Raw genomic sequence first — 15886 nt, 5'->3', positions numbered from 1 at the left:
CAGTATGAAAGCAATTCAACAGGAGATATGGGCTGTAGTATTGGTATTTTAGTGGTTTTAATTGAGGTTACAAGAGTGTAGGAGAAAGGGGAGGCAGATAGAGGAGACTGAGGCCCTGATTTTGAACTCTGCAGATTGGTCACTCCATCACAACTGTGCTGGATATCCCGTCCGCCGAAATATAAATCTTATAGGATGTAATGGGATTTATATATTGGTGGACGGGATATTCGTCACTGTTGTGAGGGAGTAATCCATCCGCCGAGTTCTAAATCAGGCCCTCAGTGTGGGAATTACTAGGCAGGGAGGATAGGGAGTTTGTTGACTATGTAAGTACCTCAGCGAGTTTGTTCAGGGCATGTCTGTATTTGCTTTGGGAGTGTGTCCTTGTCTCCATTTTGGAGAAGTGTGCATGTTTTTGTTTTCATCTCTTGGCTATTGGGGACAATCCAAGGCTACATTCTCAGTGAGTGATTGGAATTGCCAAATGAAATGGACTGAAGCAGTTGTTGTGAATTTAACTCAAGAATGAAGGCTTAGCTCCTGGGAAGGGGTAGTTGAAGCTCTGAAGACGATCTTGGGCCAGCCCCTCACTTGTACATTTGAGGGGTGAATTTTGGGGTCATTCCCAAGACCGACCTCCCACAAAGTTGGTACAAGGTTCATAGATCTTGCGCTGGCTCTAGCAAAGAGGCGGATAGCTATGGCCTGTAAATCGGCCAGTGGCCAGGAATACATATTTGGAGGAAGACGTCACAAGATGGAGGAAAGCTGAAGAAAGGGCATTGGCCAGAGAGGAGGCTGGAGGGGTTCGGCTCAGATCCATTGCAGACTTATGGACGGAAGTACTGATAACATGGATCCACCCGGAAGTAGGTGGAGAAGAGGATTCCACAGACAGCATCGGTGGTTCAGATGATGAACAAGAAACTACAGTTAGAGGATGGACAGCAGAGGTGACTCTGAACCAATGAAGAAACTCTAGGCCCATGAACCAGGACTCCCCCCAAAGATACCGGCCTGGAAACAGGGAGGTCAAGAGATACCCAGTTAACGCAATCACGTAATAGCTGACACCCGATGATGCTGAACATCCGCACAGTTAATGGAGAGATCATACAACAATCAAACCTCAGTTAGAGGACTGTGCCTTAACCATATAGAAGTACCCGGCCCTAGACACTGACACGGGGGAGCTAGGACATTAAATGACAGATCTATATACAAACAGCCCAATCGGTTATTGTTACAGTTTAATTACCTTTTGTTTATAAGTTTTGTGAAAATTAGGATGGTAATGAGAATATTATACACACAGGTGGCATCTCAGTAAACTTTGTGTAGCTATTTATAGCAAGAACCAAAACTATGTGAATATTGCCCAGGTAAAAATAAGTATGGTTCAGATATGGACATTTACTGTATATGTCGATTAAACTATTTTATGCAAACACACTGATAAATGTAAATAAACCGGCTGTAGGAGGAACATTTCATTATGTACTATGTCTTGTGAATCAATGAAATGACATGTGTTATTATAAAATGCCAATAAAAATATCAAATAAAGAAAAAAAAAGAATGAAGGATTAGCTCTTAGTGAGTGCTTTTGTTTGGTGATGTATTTGCTTTTGGAAAGCAAAGAACAGAAAGGTATGATGGCCAATATGTAAATGGTGGCATGGCCAGTGGCAGAAGGGAGCTTGGTGGGTAAGAGGGCTATAGTTTTAGACAGGAGAATTAGTTTAGTGCTTTGGAATGTGTGTGAGTTGAAAATGAATTAACTTTTAGGAGGGAGTGATATGAGGGGAATTGGGTATACAGGGTTGGTTTCACAATATTACTTAGGTCCAGATTAAATTGCCTCAGAAAGATAACAGGAGTTAAAACTGTTTTAGATTAGTGTCAAGGTCTTAGAAGAAGAAGGTACTAAGTGCAATTGGTGGGTGGTAGAAGGTGGTGATATGAGCACTGAAAGGTGAAATAGCCATAAGGGAGTTGTACTCAAAGGCGTGGAGAGAAGGATCATTGCTTGGTGCAAGAGAGGGGTACAATGTTAGATGTGGGAGTAGTAGTAGGACTGACACCTACTGGGATGAGTTATCCAGCTGTAATATTAACAAATTTATTGTACAGATAAGGTAACTGAGAGGTAGCCAGGAACAGAATGCATATTCCAGGTAGCCACAGAACAGACCTATGACAACAGGGGATCCAGGGAGCCATTGCATTTGTCCTACAACGCACACCTTGCCCCGGTTATGACAGACTGAGGGCTCAATACCAGCTGTCAGTGTCTCACAATGAAAACCAAATGATTTTGTTCACCTTGTTTGAGTCATTACATTCACGTGATTTTACAATATAAAGAAGAGAGCGAAGAGGAATGCGATTCATCTCACTGAAATAACCTGACACAGTGGGGATGAGCATCTGTCTTCTGATTATGAGCTGGAAATAATCCAAAAGTCCAATTATGATGGCCACAGCATTAATAAAGTAGACTAAGTTGAAATTCACAGAAATCTCACCAGTTTTCTGTGGTCCTATCACAAAGAATTTTGGCAAGCGGTCGCACGTCTTGTCCCTCGACCAGATGTCTCTGTGCCGCCGGTCATCGCAGGGATTCTGTGGAGAGAAACAAAATGGTTTGTGTGGATGTGGCAAGCTAATATTGCACACAGGTGCAAATATATTCCAACAAATATGGTAACTTGATATCTGTAGATTAGCACAGTGGGCAATGGATTAACACGTTAAATGACCTGTATTACAGGACCTACTGCTGCGGCTTCAGGAACCAAGGACGAGGCGCTAGACAGTGTGTATGTGTCACAGCTTAATTTACGCTCCTATGTCAAGAACTTCTGTGGGATAAAAATGCACCCATTCCGGGTAGAAATGTGAATTTGGTAACCAGGACAAATTGCATGTTGTTTGATTACATAAGGTATACATGAATTCACATAGCTTTTTACAGCATACATTTTATACTGCAGCAACATGCTTCAAAGTAAAGTGTTCTAAATGAATATTAGAACAGTTAATTTTGAAAACTGACTTGATCTTTGGTTTCGGAAAGAAGTGAACTATTTTCCTCAAGAAAACCCAGTGACATATATAATTTATAATACATGGGATTCTGTAATCCCTGGATAAACATCAGTCTCTAATTTCCTTATGACTGGCAACTTGTGATCCACCCAGTCACCCTTTAGATAGAAAAGATGTCAGAACTCGCCTATTATAAGTTATTACAGTCGAGTTTTGATGTCTCAGTGCCTGCTGCCAGAGCCAGCAGCCCAGGTGAAAGGCAGGTCAGGTCACAGAGCACAAATGATGCAGCTGTTTAAAGCCACGAAAACAAGGTTGTTTTTCTTTCTGCTGCTCATTTTTTTAGCTTACAAAGATAAGCAGAGAGAACATGTTTACTTTTTGCACTCCTTAGATAGTTAGAGAAAAGCTAGAATCTTTCTGCATGCTTTTGTACATTCAGGCTAGTGCCTGTCCTTAGGCACATCAATAAGGTCTTAATGGTTAATTGCAGCCTAAACGTCAACCAACCTGTGACTAAGATAGGGCTAATTGAAGTGATTACAAAAGAGGCGCAGTTACTTTGCAGAGGAAAAATGAGAGGGAAGTAGTTACTGCGTCTTTTCTCAAGCAATGGTTTTAGATTTGCCTCTGTGAATGCCACTTGTGATAATATATGCCGAAGAGTAATGGGGTCATATGGATTGTGTTGCGAGAAGTGAATGTGGGTAGTTTCCTCTGTTATGCTTCATTTGTGGAGTTTATCTTGTTCACACTTTTAGTCGTGCACAGTTAGTAATAAATCAAGCCATCCTAGAAACCATTTGAGTCAGAACAATGATGATGAGTTTCTACTCATTTACACATTCCGTTATAAAGAGTTGTTGCATAAGATGTTTCATACGTCAATTGAAATGTTAAGGCACCCTAGGAGCACTTTTGCTGATGTCTGGCAAATGTACATAAGCGAAACAGCAAATGAAGGCACAAGGGTGCTTAATCACAAATTGCAGATTCTAGTACGTTTAGTAGTACTACAATAGTACCACTATAGTAGTATACAATGATATTCACAAACCTACAAGTGTAAATCTAAACCTTCACCTCTCCTATCTTTTCTACTGGAGAGATTCACATACGTAAGTTTACTATTTAGTAGTAAATGTAGGCAGGACCGGGGGAGTGGCTGGAAATACTTACTGCTCTATGAGATGGGTTTAGAATGGAGTAAACATGGGTTTAGGGAAGATTAGAGGGGGTTTTGAGAGTGGTATGCACCCACCTACAAAAGAATATTCCTATTGCTATTAACAAACTATGCCTCTAAATTTACTATAAATAAAGTGATCTAAAATTTGGAACTGGAGTAAGTCCTGCACCACACCCGCCTTGAGAAAGTAACGGAGGTAGGGACTTCAAATTAAATTCTATAGGAAATAGTATTACATTAAAGTACATTATTAAAATAGTTGGAAATATAAATCTATATAATTTAATATAAAAAGTAAAAAAATGAAACATATATATTATTTAATTATATCATACTTTAAGAATCTTTTATTTTATTTAAAAACATTCATTATATATGAAAGTATAATGAAACTACTTTGAATTAGACTAGCTCCTGAGGCGGAAGCCGGGAGTCTGATACCGGTTACGTTGTTTTTACTCTTTTTTTAATTCAGCTCGTATTTTAACTCTCTTTGTCCGTCTGGTGTGATTTGTTTTTTTTTGTGCATGGTGAAATCGCGCTTGTAATTTTAGAATGAGCAAAACATGTAAGGTGTTAGTCCCTTTGTACTTCTCCCTCGTTAGTACACGGGAGACATATTGGATAGGGCTTACACTTAGCACGCTAGTCGTTGGTCTTCCCTGACTACATAAGACGATGACAGCGCGTGCGCGCACTCCTGTAGACTAGCTCCTGAGGCGGAAGCCAGGAGTCTGATACTGGTTACGTTGTTTTTACTCTTCTTTTAATTCAGCTCGTATTTTAACTCTCTATGTCTGTCTGGTGTGATTTGTTTTTTTGTGCATGGTGAAATTGCGCTTTTTATTTCAGAATAAGCAGAACATATAAGGTGTTAGTCCCTTTGTACTTCTCCCTCGTTAGTAAAAGGGAGATATATTGGATAGGGCTTACGCTTAGCGCGCTAATCGTTGGTCTTCCCTGACTACATAAGACGATGACAGCGCGTGCGCACACTCCTTTAGACTAGCTCCTGAGGCGAAAGCCGGGAGTCTGATACTGGTTACGTTGTTTTTACTCTTCTTTTAATTCAGCTCGTATTTTAACTCTCTTTGTCCGTCTGGTGTGATTTGTTTTTTTGTGCATGGTGAAATCGCGCTTGTTATTTTAGAATAAGCAGAACATGTAAGGTGTTAGTCCCTTTGTATTTCTCCCTCGTTAGTACACGGGAGACATATTGGATAGGGCTTACGCTTAGCACGCTAGTCGTTGGTCTTCCCTGACTACATAAGACGATGACAGCGCGTGCGCGCACTCCTGTAGACTAGCTCCTGAGGCGGAAGCCGGGAGTCTGATACTGGTTACGTTGTTTTTACTCTTCTTTTAATTCAGCTCGTATTTTAACTCTCTTTGTCCGTCTGGTGTGATTTGTTTTTTTGTGCATGGTGAAATCGCGCTTGTTATTTTAGAATAAGCGGAACATGTAAGGTGTCATTCCCTTTGTACTTCTCCCTCGTTAGTACACGGGAGACATATTGGATAGGGCTTACGCTTAGCGCGCTAGTCGTTGGTCTTCCCTGACTACATAAGACGATGACAGCGCGTGCACGTAGCGGACGAGCGCAGCGGGCGCGCCACGACGCGCCGAAGGCGCGCTAAAGGAAAGCCCGTCTGCGCCCCGGCGTGACTGGAGGCTGGAGATGCTGCTACCCCCCAGGCAAGTGACTGCAAGAGCCGTATCACCTACTCTGAGGAATCTTTGTGGGCTATAAGGCAGACATGGGTCCAAATGAGGCATAAGTACATCATCTGTAATCAGACCTTTCCCTTGGCTTTAGAAGGTCCTGTTGTATGTCAGCATTGCCTATTCCCCATGGGATGTCATATAGGGGATTACCTTCCCCTTCCATCGTAGGATCTAAAAATATCCTTTGCAATGTTAGGTCCCTGGCCAAACACCCATTTGAAATCTGGGATCTCATCACCTCAAATACCCCTGCTTCATGCTTTTTTACAGAAACCTGGTTAAATTCAACGAACCTTCCCCAGATCCATCTGGCTATTCCAGATAATTACCAATTTATACACCTAAATAGGGAAGGGAAAGCAGGTGGCGGCATCGCAATTGCAATTGCCTTTTAGAAGCATCTACGAGTTAACTGGGTCTTTTCAGTACAAAATGAATGGCTGGAATTAGGAATTTTTAAGGTTGTTGTGTCTCCCACGGACTCCTGGTATGGCGCACTATTGTATAGACCCCCCGGCTTTAAAGCTAACTTTTCTGACCTTCTGGTTGAACTCATAGCACTGAATGTGCTTGCAGCTAATTTTTTTCTCCTTCTTGGGGATTTTAATTATCATGCGGAAGATACCGCAAATCCAGAGGTAGACAAACTTTTGGTCGCTTTGAACTCATTAGGTCTTACTCAATGGGTGGCCGGCCCAACACATCGAGCGGGCCACTTATTAGACCTAGTATTTGCTCACTATGACCAATTGATTTGTGATCCACCTTACCCTTTGATTTGGTCGGATCACTCGATGATTTCTTTCACATTTAATAAGGCGTGGGATAAAAAAGGTGAACCACAGAAGAGAATAGCTTTGGGACAGCATAGAGTGTGGCGAAATCTCTCTCCAGAAGCTTTTAATAAGATCTTTCCTCCCTCTGGGGAAGTTGTTTTAACTGAGCCCACTGAAAAATTAGAAGCCTTTAACACGGCCCTTCTCACTGCTTTTGATGCAATCATACCAATCAAACAGAATGCAGTTATAAGACGAAACTCTAGTCCTTGGTACACAGAGGAGCTTAAGAGGGAAAAGGCGAACTGTAGGCGCCTTGAGAGAATTTGGAGAGTGAATAAGGAATGCCAATCCAGACTCCTGTATAGACAGACCTTGGCCACTTACCACATAAATCTGAAAATAGCTAGACGCTCCTTTACTATCAAACAGATAGAACAAGCCAGTAACTCTTCTAAAGTTTTATTCTGTATAGTCAAAGACTCTTCTTCTCCCAGAGCCTACGCCCAAACACTTATTGAATCTCAGGACCTCTGTAATTCCTTGGCACTGTTTTTTAAGGATAAGATATCCATAATCTACAATAACTTTCCTCCAGAAAGGTTATTGGCTCCAGATTTGTTGCCCGAACCAAATGTTGGAGCCCCAATGGTCAAGGATTTTTTGGAGCACTTTGAACCAATTACTACGGAGGAGATTATTAACGGCCTGTCCAAGGCAAAATCTGGCTCTCCCAAGGATATATGTCCTCCGAAAACTATGGCTCTTTTAGCCACTAGTTGTGCCCCGGCCATTAGAGACATTTTCAACTCCTCTCTAATCACAGGCACTATCCCTACAGCCTGGAAAGAGGCATCTGTCCGTCCTATTCTGAAAAAACCCTCAGCGGACCCAGCTGTCCTCTCCAATTATCGAACTGTTGGAAGGTTTTGTAAATAAACAACTCTGTTCCTATCTTGAACAAAATGGAATCCTAGATCCCTCTCAATCGGGCTTTCGGAAAGGATTCAGTCCAGAAACAGCCGTGCTGGCAGTAACTGACTCGCTTAGACGAACAGTTGATGCAGGGGGTGCAGTTATACTGATCCTTCTAGATCTCTCCGCAGCTTTTGATACCATCTCGCACACTAAGTTTGCGGAGAGACTAGTTTCTGGGGGTATTAAAGGAACGGCTTTGAAATGGCTAAAACATTTCCTGGTGGACAGATCCCAAACAGTTATTCTGAGTCCCTATTCCTCGCCAAAGATGCCCTTGAAGAGAGGTGTCCCGCAGGGATCCTGTCTGAGCCCAACCCTCTTTAACATGTACATGTCTCCTTTGGCAAGGATAGTTGAACAATGGGGTTTCGAGGTCATCGCTTATGCAGATGACACGCAGCTCTTGTTCACTATTGGGGGTAACTTAGAGGAGGAGAAAATCCGTTTTGCAAATGGTCTGATGTCAATATATGACTGGATGACGGTAAATTTCCTACAACTGAATCCAGATAAATCAGAAATTATGCTTCTGGGTAAAGCAACCGATGCATGGTCAAGCGATTGGTGGCCAACTACATTGGGCGCTGCCCCTACCCCCTAGGTTTCAGTGAATGACCTGGGCATAAAAATTGACAGGACATTGTCCATGAAAGAACATATCATGTCCACATCTGCATCCTGCTATTATAGCCTTCGGCTTTTGAGAAAAGTCCTTCCCTATATGCCTACCTACCATCGCAGGACTTTGGTGCAAGCCCTGGTCACCAGTCGTTTGGATTATGGCAATGCACTGATATCAGAAGCAGGTGAGACTCTCCTAGCCAAACTGCAGGTAGTCCAAAACACAGCTGCAAGGATGATCTTGAATCAACCTGCAGGCACACCCTCTTGACCACTACTTAGAGAACTTCACTAGCTAACGGTGAAAAAGAGAGCTTTCTTTAAGATCTGCTGTTTTACCTATTCTGCTCTGAACAATAGTGGCCCTCTTTATCTACAAAAAAACCTTCTTAAATATTGCCCCGCAAGGTATCTTAGATCTAGCTCTCTGGGTCTGCTACAGGTCCCCCGCTACCGTCTCTCTCGGACAGGAGGCAGATCTTTTTCTTATCTAGGCCCAAAATACTGGAACCAGCTCCCGTTTACTTTGCGAGCAACGCCCAGTTTTGAACTCTTTAAGAAAAAGCTAAAAACTTTTTTGTTTTGAGCTTTCTCCTATTCCTTTTGCTGGCTTTTCTCTGTCGAAGTTTGTTGGTCTACTAGGCAGCGCCGAGATGCCCCTGGGTGAGTTGAGCGCTTTATAAACATAATAACAATTCATTTTATGTATATTTTTTAAGAATTATTAATGCATAATTTCTTTTTACTTTAACTGGGAATTATTTTGTAATTTAAACTTCAGAATTTTTTTTTTTTAATTTAATTTAGTATATTTACATTAATTAAAGCTTTAATTTAACATTAAACTAATAGTACTGTAACATTTTCCATTTTGTTCTGCATGTAAAATAAATATATTAAATTAATTTACAATAATAGTTAACAGAAGAATAGTTTATTAATTTTTATTAACTAAATACACTTTTCTACTTTTCCCTATACTTTGCTGTATGGAGACTCCACAGTCAACACTTCCCCTGCACTAACAATGTGTCTAACCTGTACTCCTACAAATCTTACACCCCATTCACTTTGCACTTAATCTGTACCTTATAGACATACACTATATGCCCTGCACTCTTTCACCATACACTCTGAACACACCCACCACGTCACCCTGCACTCACCCAGCTCTCACCCTGCACCCACCTATCTCTCACAATGCACTCACTGACCAATCATCCTGCAACCAAACACCACTCAACTTGCAGTGAGGCACTGCTCTTCCTTCACTCTAATACCACTCACCCACTTCTCTAAGCACCCACACACCACTGTTCATACTTCATTTACCTCTCACCCTCCACACTGACACATCTATCACCCTGCCCTCACATATCGCTCAATCCAAACACACACATCATTCACCTTGCACACTCACACACTGTTCTCCCTCTACTCACACGCCACTCAACCCACATACTCACACACCACTCACTCTGCACACCTACACACTATAGTATGTCATAGTAGGATGAGAACTGCGGTGTGCAGAGGTCTCGGGTGGAAGTAGAATAAGGTGGTCACTTCTAATTCCTAATATAGGCATGTATAAATTGAATAAATTGGAGTATATTGGCATATATATGGTTTGAAGCAAAGTTAGGCAAACTGGCCAGATCAGTTGTTATATCAGTGTTAAGGGAAGGCTTAGATTCAAGATTTGCATTGATAAGAAAGAGGTGCATGGTTCCTGGCCTGGAGTGGATGTGTCTGCCAGCTTAAGTGAGGTTGATTTTAGAGCCTCAAACATGTAATCAAACTCAACCAAATTCTCTTGATTGGACAGAACCATTACCTTTATTTAATGTGATGAGGGTATTTGTATTACTTCTTATAAAAACAGAACCCTTGTGGGGACCTCCAGTCATATCCAAATGTAGATGGGGAAAAAATGATTGAAGGTTAAGGAGTCAAATGTTTAAAAATGCAGGTCACTCATGGTGAGTTCCTTGTAGAAGGGCTTTTTATTCACCAGTATGTTCTCTTGGTATTGGTTGCAGCATACTGGGAACTAGGGGCCTCGTTACGATGGCAGTGGGACCGCCACCGTCAGGCCGTTGTGGCGGTCCCACCGCCATCGGACCGTGTAGGTCAGGCCATCGCATTACAATGGCGGGCGGATGGTGGGCGGTCGGAGAGACCGGCTGCCACGGATCCAACGGGCTCAAGGAGCCAGTCGGACCATTGGAGGGACTGCAATCCCTACAATTGTGGTGGTGCCTGCTCAGGCACTGCTGTAGGGATTACAAGGTCCTTTTCCACTGGCCTTTTCATGGAGGTTAACTCGCTATGAAAAGGCAGGCAGAAATTGACTTAGGGTCCCCTAGCAGGCCCCTTTGCCCCATGGGCCTCTGATATGGCCCGTGGGGGCCAACTATGCTGCTCCCCTACATAACCCTGCACCATGTGGCAGTCACCGCATGGTGCCTGGCACATAGTGCAGAGATATGCAAAATGTGTTTATTTTGTACTGTGGCGTGTGCTGCAACCCGAAGCATAAGCCGCAATACAAAATATACATTGCAACTGCCTTGAACGCGGTCACATCCTAATAGCAATGGCAAGACTGCCGACAGCAAGTCGGGTGGTCCTGTGCCCGGCAGGATGGCAGTCGGACGAAAGTCCGACCACCATCATAATCAGGCCCTATGTGCCCAGAAGGAAATACAATGAAAGTTCAAATTGCTAAATAAATTATAGAACCCAAACCAACATAACTCATTAGACAACAATACCCTGTTGATCCTGGAATCAGTTGGAATTGTCTATGTTACTACTCATAAGATCCTGGAAAAGTTACATGTAAGCAACTAAACCCAAACTATTTTCTACTGCTCCTGCCTGAAATAAAAATAGAAGGAAGCTATCATCCTTGTTTCTGCTAATCTTCAATGTGACATTCAAAAGTGTGCTAAAGATTAATTATAATGCTCTTAATGTTACAACAATGCTAAAAAAATCAACAACATTCTAAAAGGAATCCACCATAAAGTATGAAATTAAAGTACTGTCTACATGTGTATTCTAAACCAATGAAAATCATCATTATCTTGCTGCACAGTAACAGGACATTTGGCCTGTAGTGTCACGTAGCTCGCAATGGATTATTGGGCCACAAAACAAGCCTAAGAATGTGAAGGTGACTTTAGCTATTCTCACCGGTGAAAACACAGGGCTAATCCAGTCAAATGGGTGCCAAGCAGTTTCGAAAATGTCAAGTTGATATGGCTAGTCTGACTGACAAACAACACTTGGACCAATCATAATTGCCCTCTGCAGTGGCGGCTCGCATAGGGTGTGCTGCGGGGTGGTGGGGCGGGACGGGGGTGGGGCATGGTAGGAAACACGGACATACGACGGAACGGAGGAACATAATAATTACTTTCCTCCGTTCCGTTGCATGTCTGAGTTTATTAACCCCCCACCCTGCCCCTCCCCGCCCCTCCCCGCCCCACCCCACCGCCCTGCAGCACGCCCTATGCGAGCCGCCACTGGCCCTCTGTGTTTTAACCATATTGGTTTTCTATACAATGGCAGAGTTGCTGAATCGTCCAACATCTGGGTTGCTTGAGCTTTAAGAAAGTGTGGGATATTGTGCACACTGGGCAGGGCAACTGGGTACAAGGAATCCTTTGGTGCTTGATGTATGCACTCGGGCTATACTTGTCACATTTCCTGGCCATGAATTCAAATCCCAGAAATAGCAGATCTTTGCAAGAATCTGAACCGGTGATCCCCATGCATATGTGAAAAAGAGCTAAGGGAGTTTCACCAAACGGTGATGGTTGCAATGTTTCAAAAAATGGATGGCTTTAGTAAACCTTTGTGCCAGTGGAAAATGTTCCCAATCAGAGCAATGGGTTGGGGTGGATAGCACAAGGACAGGAAGTAATAAAGGATCAGGGAGCACCTTTATCAATATGTGTTTATTAAAGAGAAGAACCATAGACTTCAGGTGCAAGATCCAGAATACAGTATGAACTAGATGTGGGAAGTTAGGACCAATCACATTACGTCAATGAGAAATGTTGTTCTAGGCTTTGCTGTTGTTCAAATGATGGGGCATATTATCAAGAAACTCGGTTAAAATTATGGCTGCTTTAGCGGCAGAAAACTCCCGCTAAAGCGGCGATAATGGGTTTGATAATATGCCACAGAGAATTCCCGTAGAAGCCCATGTTCTGGTGTCAACATGGGTGTCTATTGGAATTTTCTGCGGCATATTATCAAACCCATTATCGCCGCTTTAGCGGCAGTTTTCTGCCGCTATAGCAATGATAATTTTAAAGCCGTGCTTGATAATATGCCCCGTAGTTTTTTAGACAAGATTTCCTTTTAGATCAATACAAAGGAAAAACCATCGTAATTCATAAAGTTCTTAAATTAAAAGTTTCCGTTTTCAACTAAAATAAAAAACGATTGAGTCCAATTGTCACATCTCAGAATCTCATCTGAAGTAAAAGATTCCTTACAGAGGAAAGAATCATTATATCACATTATATCATAGTTGAACTATCCATCTGAATATGACAACAGTTCCACTGGCAGTATCAGAAACATATTCATTTTCAAAAATCTGAACGCCCATGCTGAGAATCGAAAAAAATGTCATACTAAGATGGAATTTTAAAACCTCCAGATGGCAGATTCATATAAATAAACACCTCATTGTTCCCCAAGGAGTTTACAACTAGGGTAATACTTCTTTGAGATAGATAAAATTGCATTTCCATAATATACCAAAATCATTATTTAAACTTTAGAGAAAATGTATCTAACTTGAAAAATCTCTTTCCCACCATCAGGTATAATGTAAGGAGGGTGGGCACTTCCTGCTCAGGAAAGCCTCTTAGAAGTGATGCAGTGAAATCCACAAGATTTCACTGCACCACGTGTACACGCCACTGCTTCAAAACCCTACGCCTGCTTGGAGCAGGCTTAAGGAGTGATGCAGTATATTGGGAATAGGCCTCCCCTTGCATTGCTGGAGTTGCGTCGTGCTTGCGACACGACTTCAGCAATGCGTGACTTTTGAGCCAACAGCTGCGTCAGAATTTCTGACGCATCCTTCAATCCTTGCGCATGGTGCACCGTAGGGTCAATACGGCACATCCATGGTGGCGCAAGGGTTTCGCATGGAGGCGCAGGGAAACTGACGCATCTGTATAGATGTGTCCGTTTCCTGTAAATCTGCCCCTAAATATTTAGGTTGTGCCCCAGAAGACAAATAGTTATCAGCCTTAAAAATCGAGCGCTCTATGTATGAGATACGGTGCATTCTTGTTCTTTTCCCCAGCGCCGGTGCACAATGGGCTGTGGTGCGCCAACACAGGCATCTTTGCACCATGGTGCAAGGGTGCCTGCATTGAGGGGATGACTGTTTTTGTGCAGGAAAGGAAACCTTAATGCACAAAAAAACAAGAGGCTTTTTCCTCTTTCTATGTGTGCTTCAGATTTCAGCACACATAGAAAAAGGAAAAACGAGGAGAAATAAAGATATTTCTCCTCTTTGTACCTTCCTTACGCGTCCCATGGGGAGGCATACGTTTTGGCGTTGCCTCAGATTTACGATTTCTCGTAAATCTGGGGCAGTGTCAAAAAGCCAAGGATGCTGCTGGTAATGCCCCAAGCAACACCCATGGAAAACCCCTTTTACGCAGAAAACTGCCTTAAAGGGAACCATATTTTTTAGGCAGCATTAGGCCAAAAAAGTGGCTTAGTGCTGCCTCATAAATATGGAGCAGGTTCCTGCGCCACAGAACGTCACAAAAAATGAAGTTCTGGTGGCGCAAAGGGCCTCATAAATGAGGCCCCTAGTTCCTGCGATGTTAGTTCAAGAGATGAGCCAAAGATCAAGCTTCGCGCGCTACTTTGGGTTAAAGATTTGAGACATGTTTCAAGCACTGGAGCCCTGATATTGTCTCAGGAAATTCTACTATCACATGCTATAAGCTGCGCGCCATAAAACGCTGTAATAATAAAGTTAATGAATCTTTATTTTGAAAATCTTCAAATAAAAATAATCCTAGTATAGTGCATAAAATATGTTGAAGTCTGGTAACAAAGCAATAATAGTCAGAGAACTACTTATGATAGTATTGTTGCGGCAAGTAGAGGTAAGTGTTAGACTAAAGTTAGTATAGAGCAGAGGTGTAACCTCTCATCTTTTTAGGACAATTTTACACAGAAATAGTTTCTGACACTATTTTACATGAAAATGACAAAATGTGTATTAGGCTACTGGTTTAAAAAATCACACACAAATTAAGTTCTGATTTAGATACTGCATGGTAAAAGCATTCAGAATGTTAAAAGTCCTTTTATTAACATACAACAGTCAATAAGTAGATGTGGAATAGGACATTTTCGTGGCCTGTGGTCTTATGATTAGATAAATGTGATAAATGAAATGATAACACCAACACTTCTATGTAAGAATTAAATTCTTCATGTATTAGATAATGGATAGCAATATTAGGATGTAAAACGTGAGCAATGAAAATGACAAGAACGGGGAAGCAGGTGCTACATGGTCTTATGTCAAGATTCTATTTCATTCTTTGATGTGCCTTTAAACCTTGCATGCTGTAATAACTTATAAAGTGCAAAGAGACTTACCAAATTATATGTGAAATGATAGTGATATATTAAAATTATTATGAGTACCCTATATTTACATAAATGAATTGCAATTCATATTAGAAGTAATATTAATATGCTTAATTAAAGACACTAATGCATTATTCTGTGTAATGTGAGATTCACATTTTAGCACAATTTCATCGTGTATAAGCCGTATTTTATGAAGACCTCAACTTTGCTTCCTTTTCTAATATGAACTTATGAACTGAAGAGTCTGAAGCCTATGGAAAACTTGCATAAAGTTTCCACTTGTGTTCCAACTCTCAATCGCCTTCTTTGATGTTTGCAGCTTACTGACTAGACTTGCAACAAAAGTGTTACTTCCTAGAGTAATGCTTGAGAACCGGACAGACAAGGGATGAGAGCATGAAATCGGCTACTACATAAATGCTACAAAAATCATGTGACTAAACCACAGTGGCTCTAAGGAAATTGCAAGTAATGGATTACTTAATTCTTCCGGCTCTGTATACTTTTTACTTACTACATCATCTCATCCTATCGATATTGACCAATGAGACAGAGTGGTCTGACGATTTGGTGATGTCTAGGGGTGTAAACCTGGAATTGATGGAGTATAATTGCCCAAATATTTGTAACTGAGGGGCCGTCACCCTTTACCCAGCTTGCGTTATCGAGACTGACAATTGAGACTTCCAGAAACATTGTGAACTGTGACAGAATACTGCGTTTTGCTGCCGTCTGGTATGCTAGCATAGTGGATCCTTTTTCGGCTGACAGGGTTCTTGTCAGAGCAGCTGTGGCATTGATGCTGCAGTGCGGGAAGAGACTGACGATTCTGTCCGTAACTGGAACTGGTCATTTAGAAATTACTGAGCTGTTCTTAAGTGTTGGTAT

At 41.9% G+C, this 15886-nt stretch overlaps 1 protein-coding gene across 1 annotated transcript in view; it reads right to left on the bottom strand.

Annotated features, from left to right (window-relative positions):
- LOC146862311 (N-heparan sulfate sulfotransferase 4) overlaps positions 1-15886 on the bottom strand; it is a 1181511-nt gene that overhangs the window by 203676 nt on the left and 961949 nt on the right. Inside the window, exon 8 of the mRNA XM_085643256.1 lies at positions 2532-2628. Coding sequence (XP_085499382.1) covers positions 2532-2628 — 97 coding nt within the window. The remainder of the gene's footprint in view (positions 1-2531; positions 2629-15886) is intronic.

Source organism: Triturus cristatus, chromosome 2_2, assembly GCF_964204655.1.
Source record: "Triturus cristatus chromosome 2_2, aTriCri1.1, whole genome shotgun sequence".
Classification (NCBI taxonomy): Eukaryota; Metazoa; Chordata; class Amphibia; order Caudata; family Salamandridae; genus Triturus; species Triturus cristatus.
Note: the sequence above shows the minus strand (reverse complement) of the source record. Positions and strands in the feature narration are given on the sequence as shown.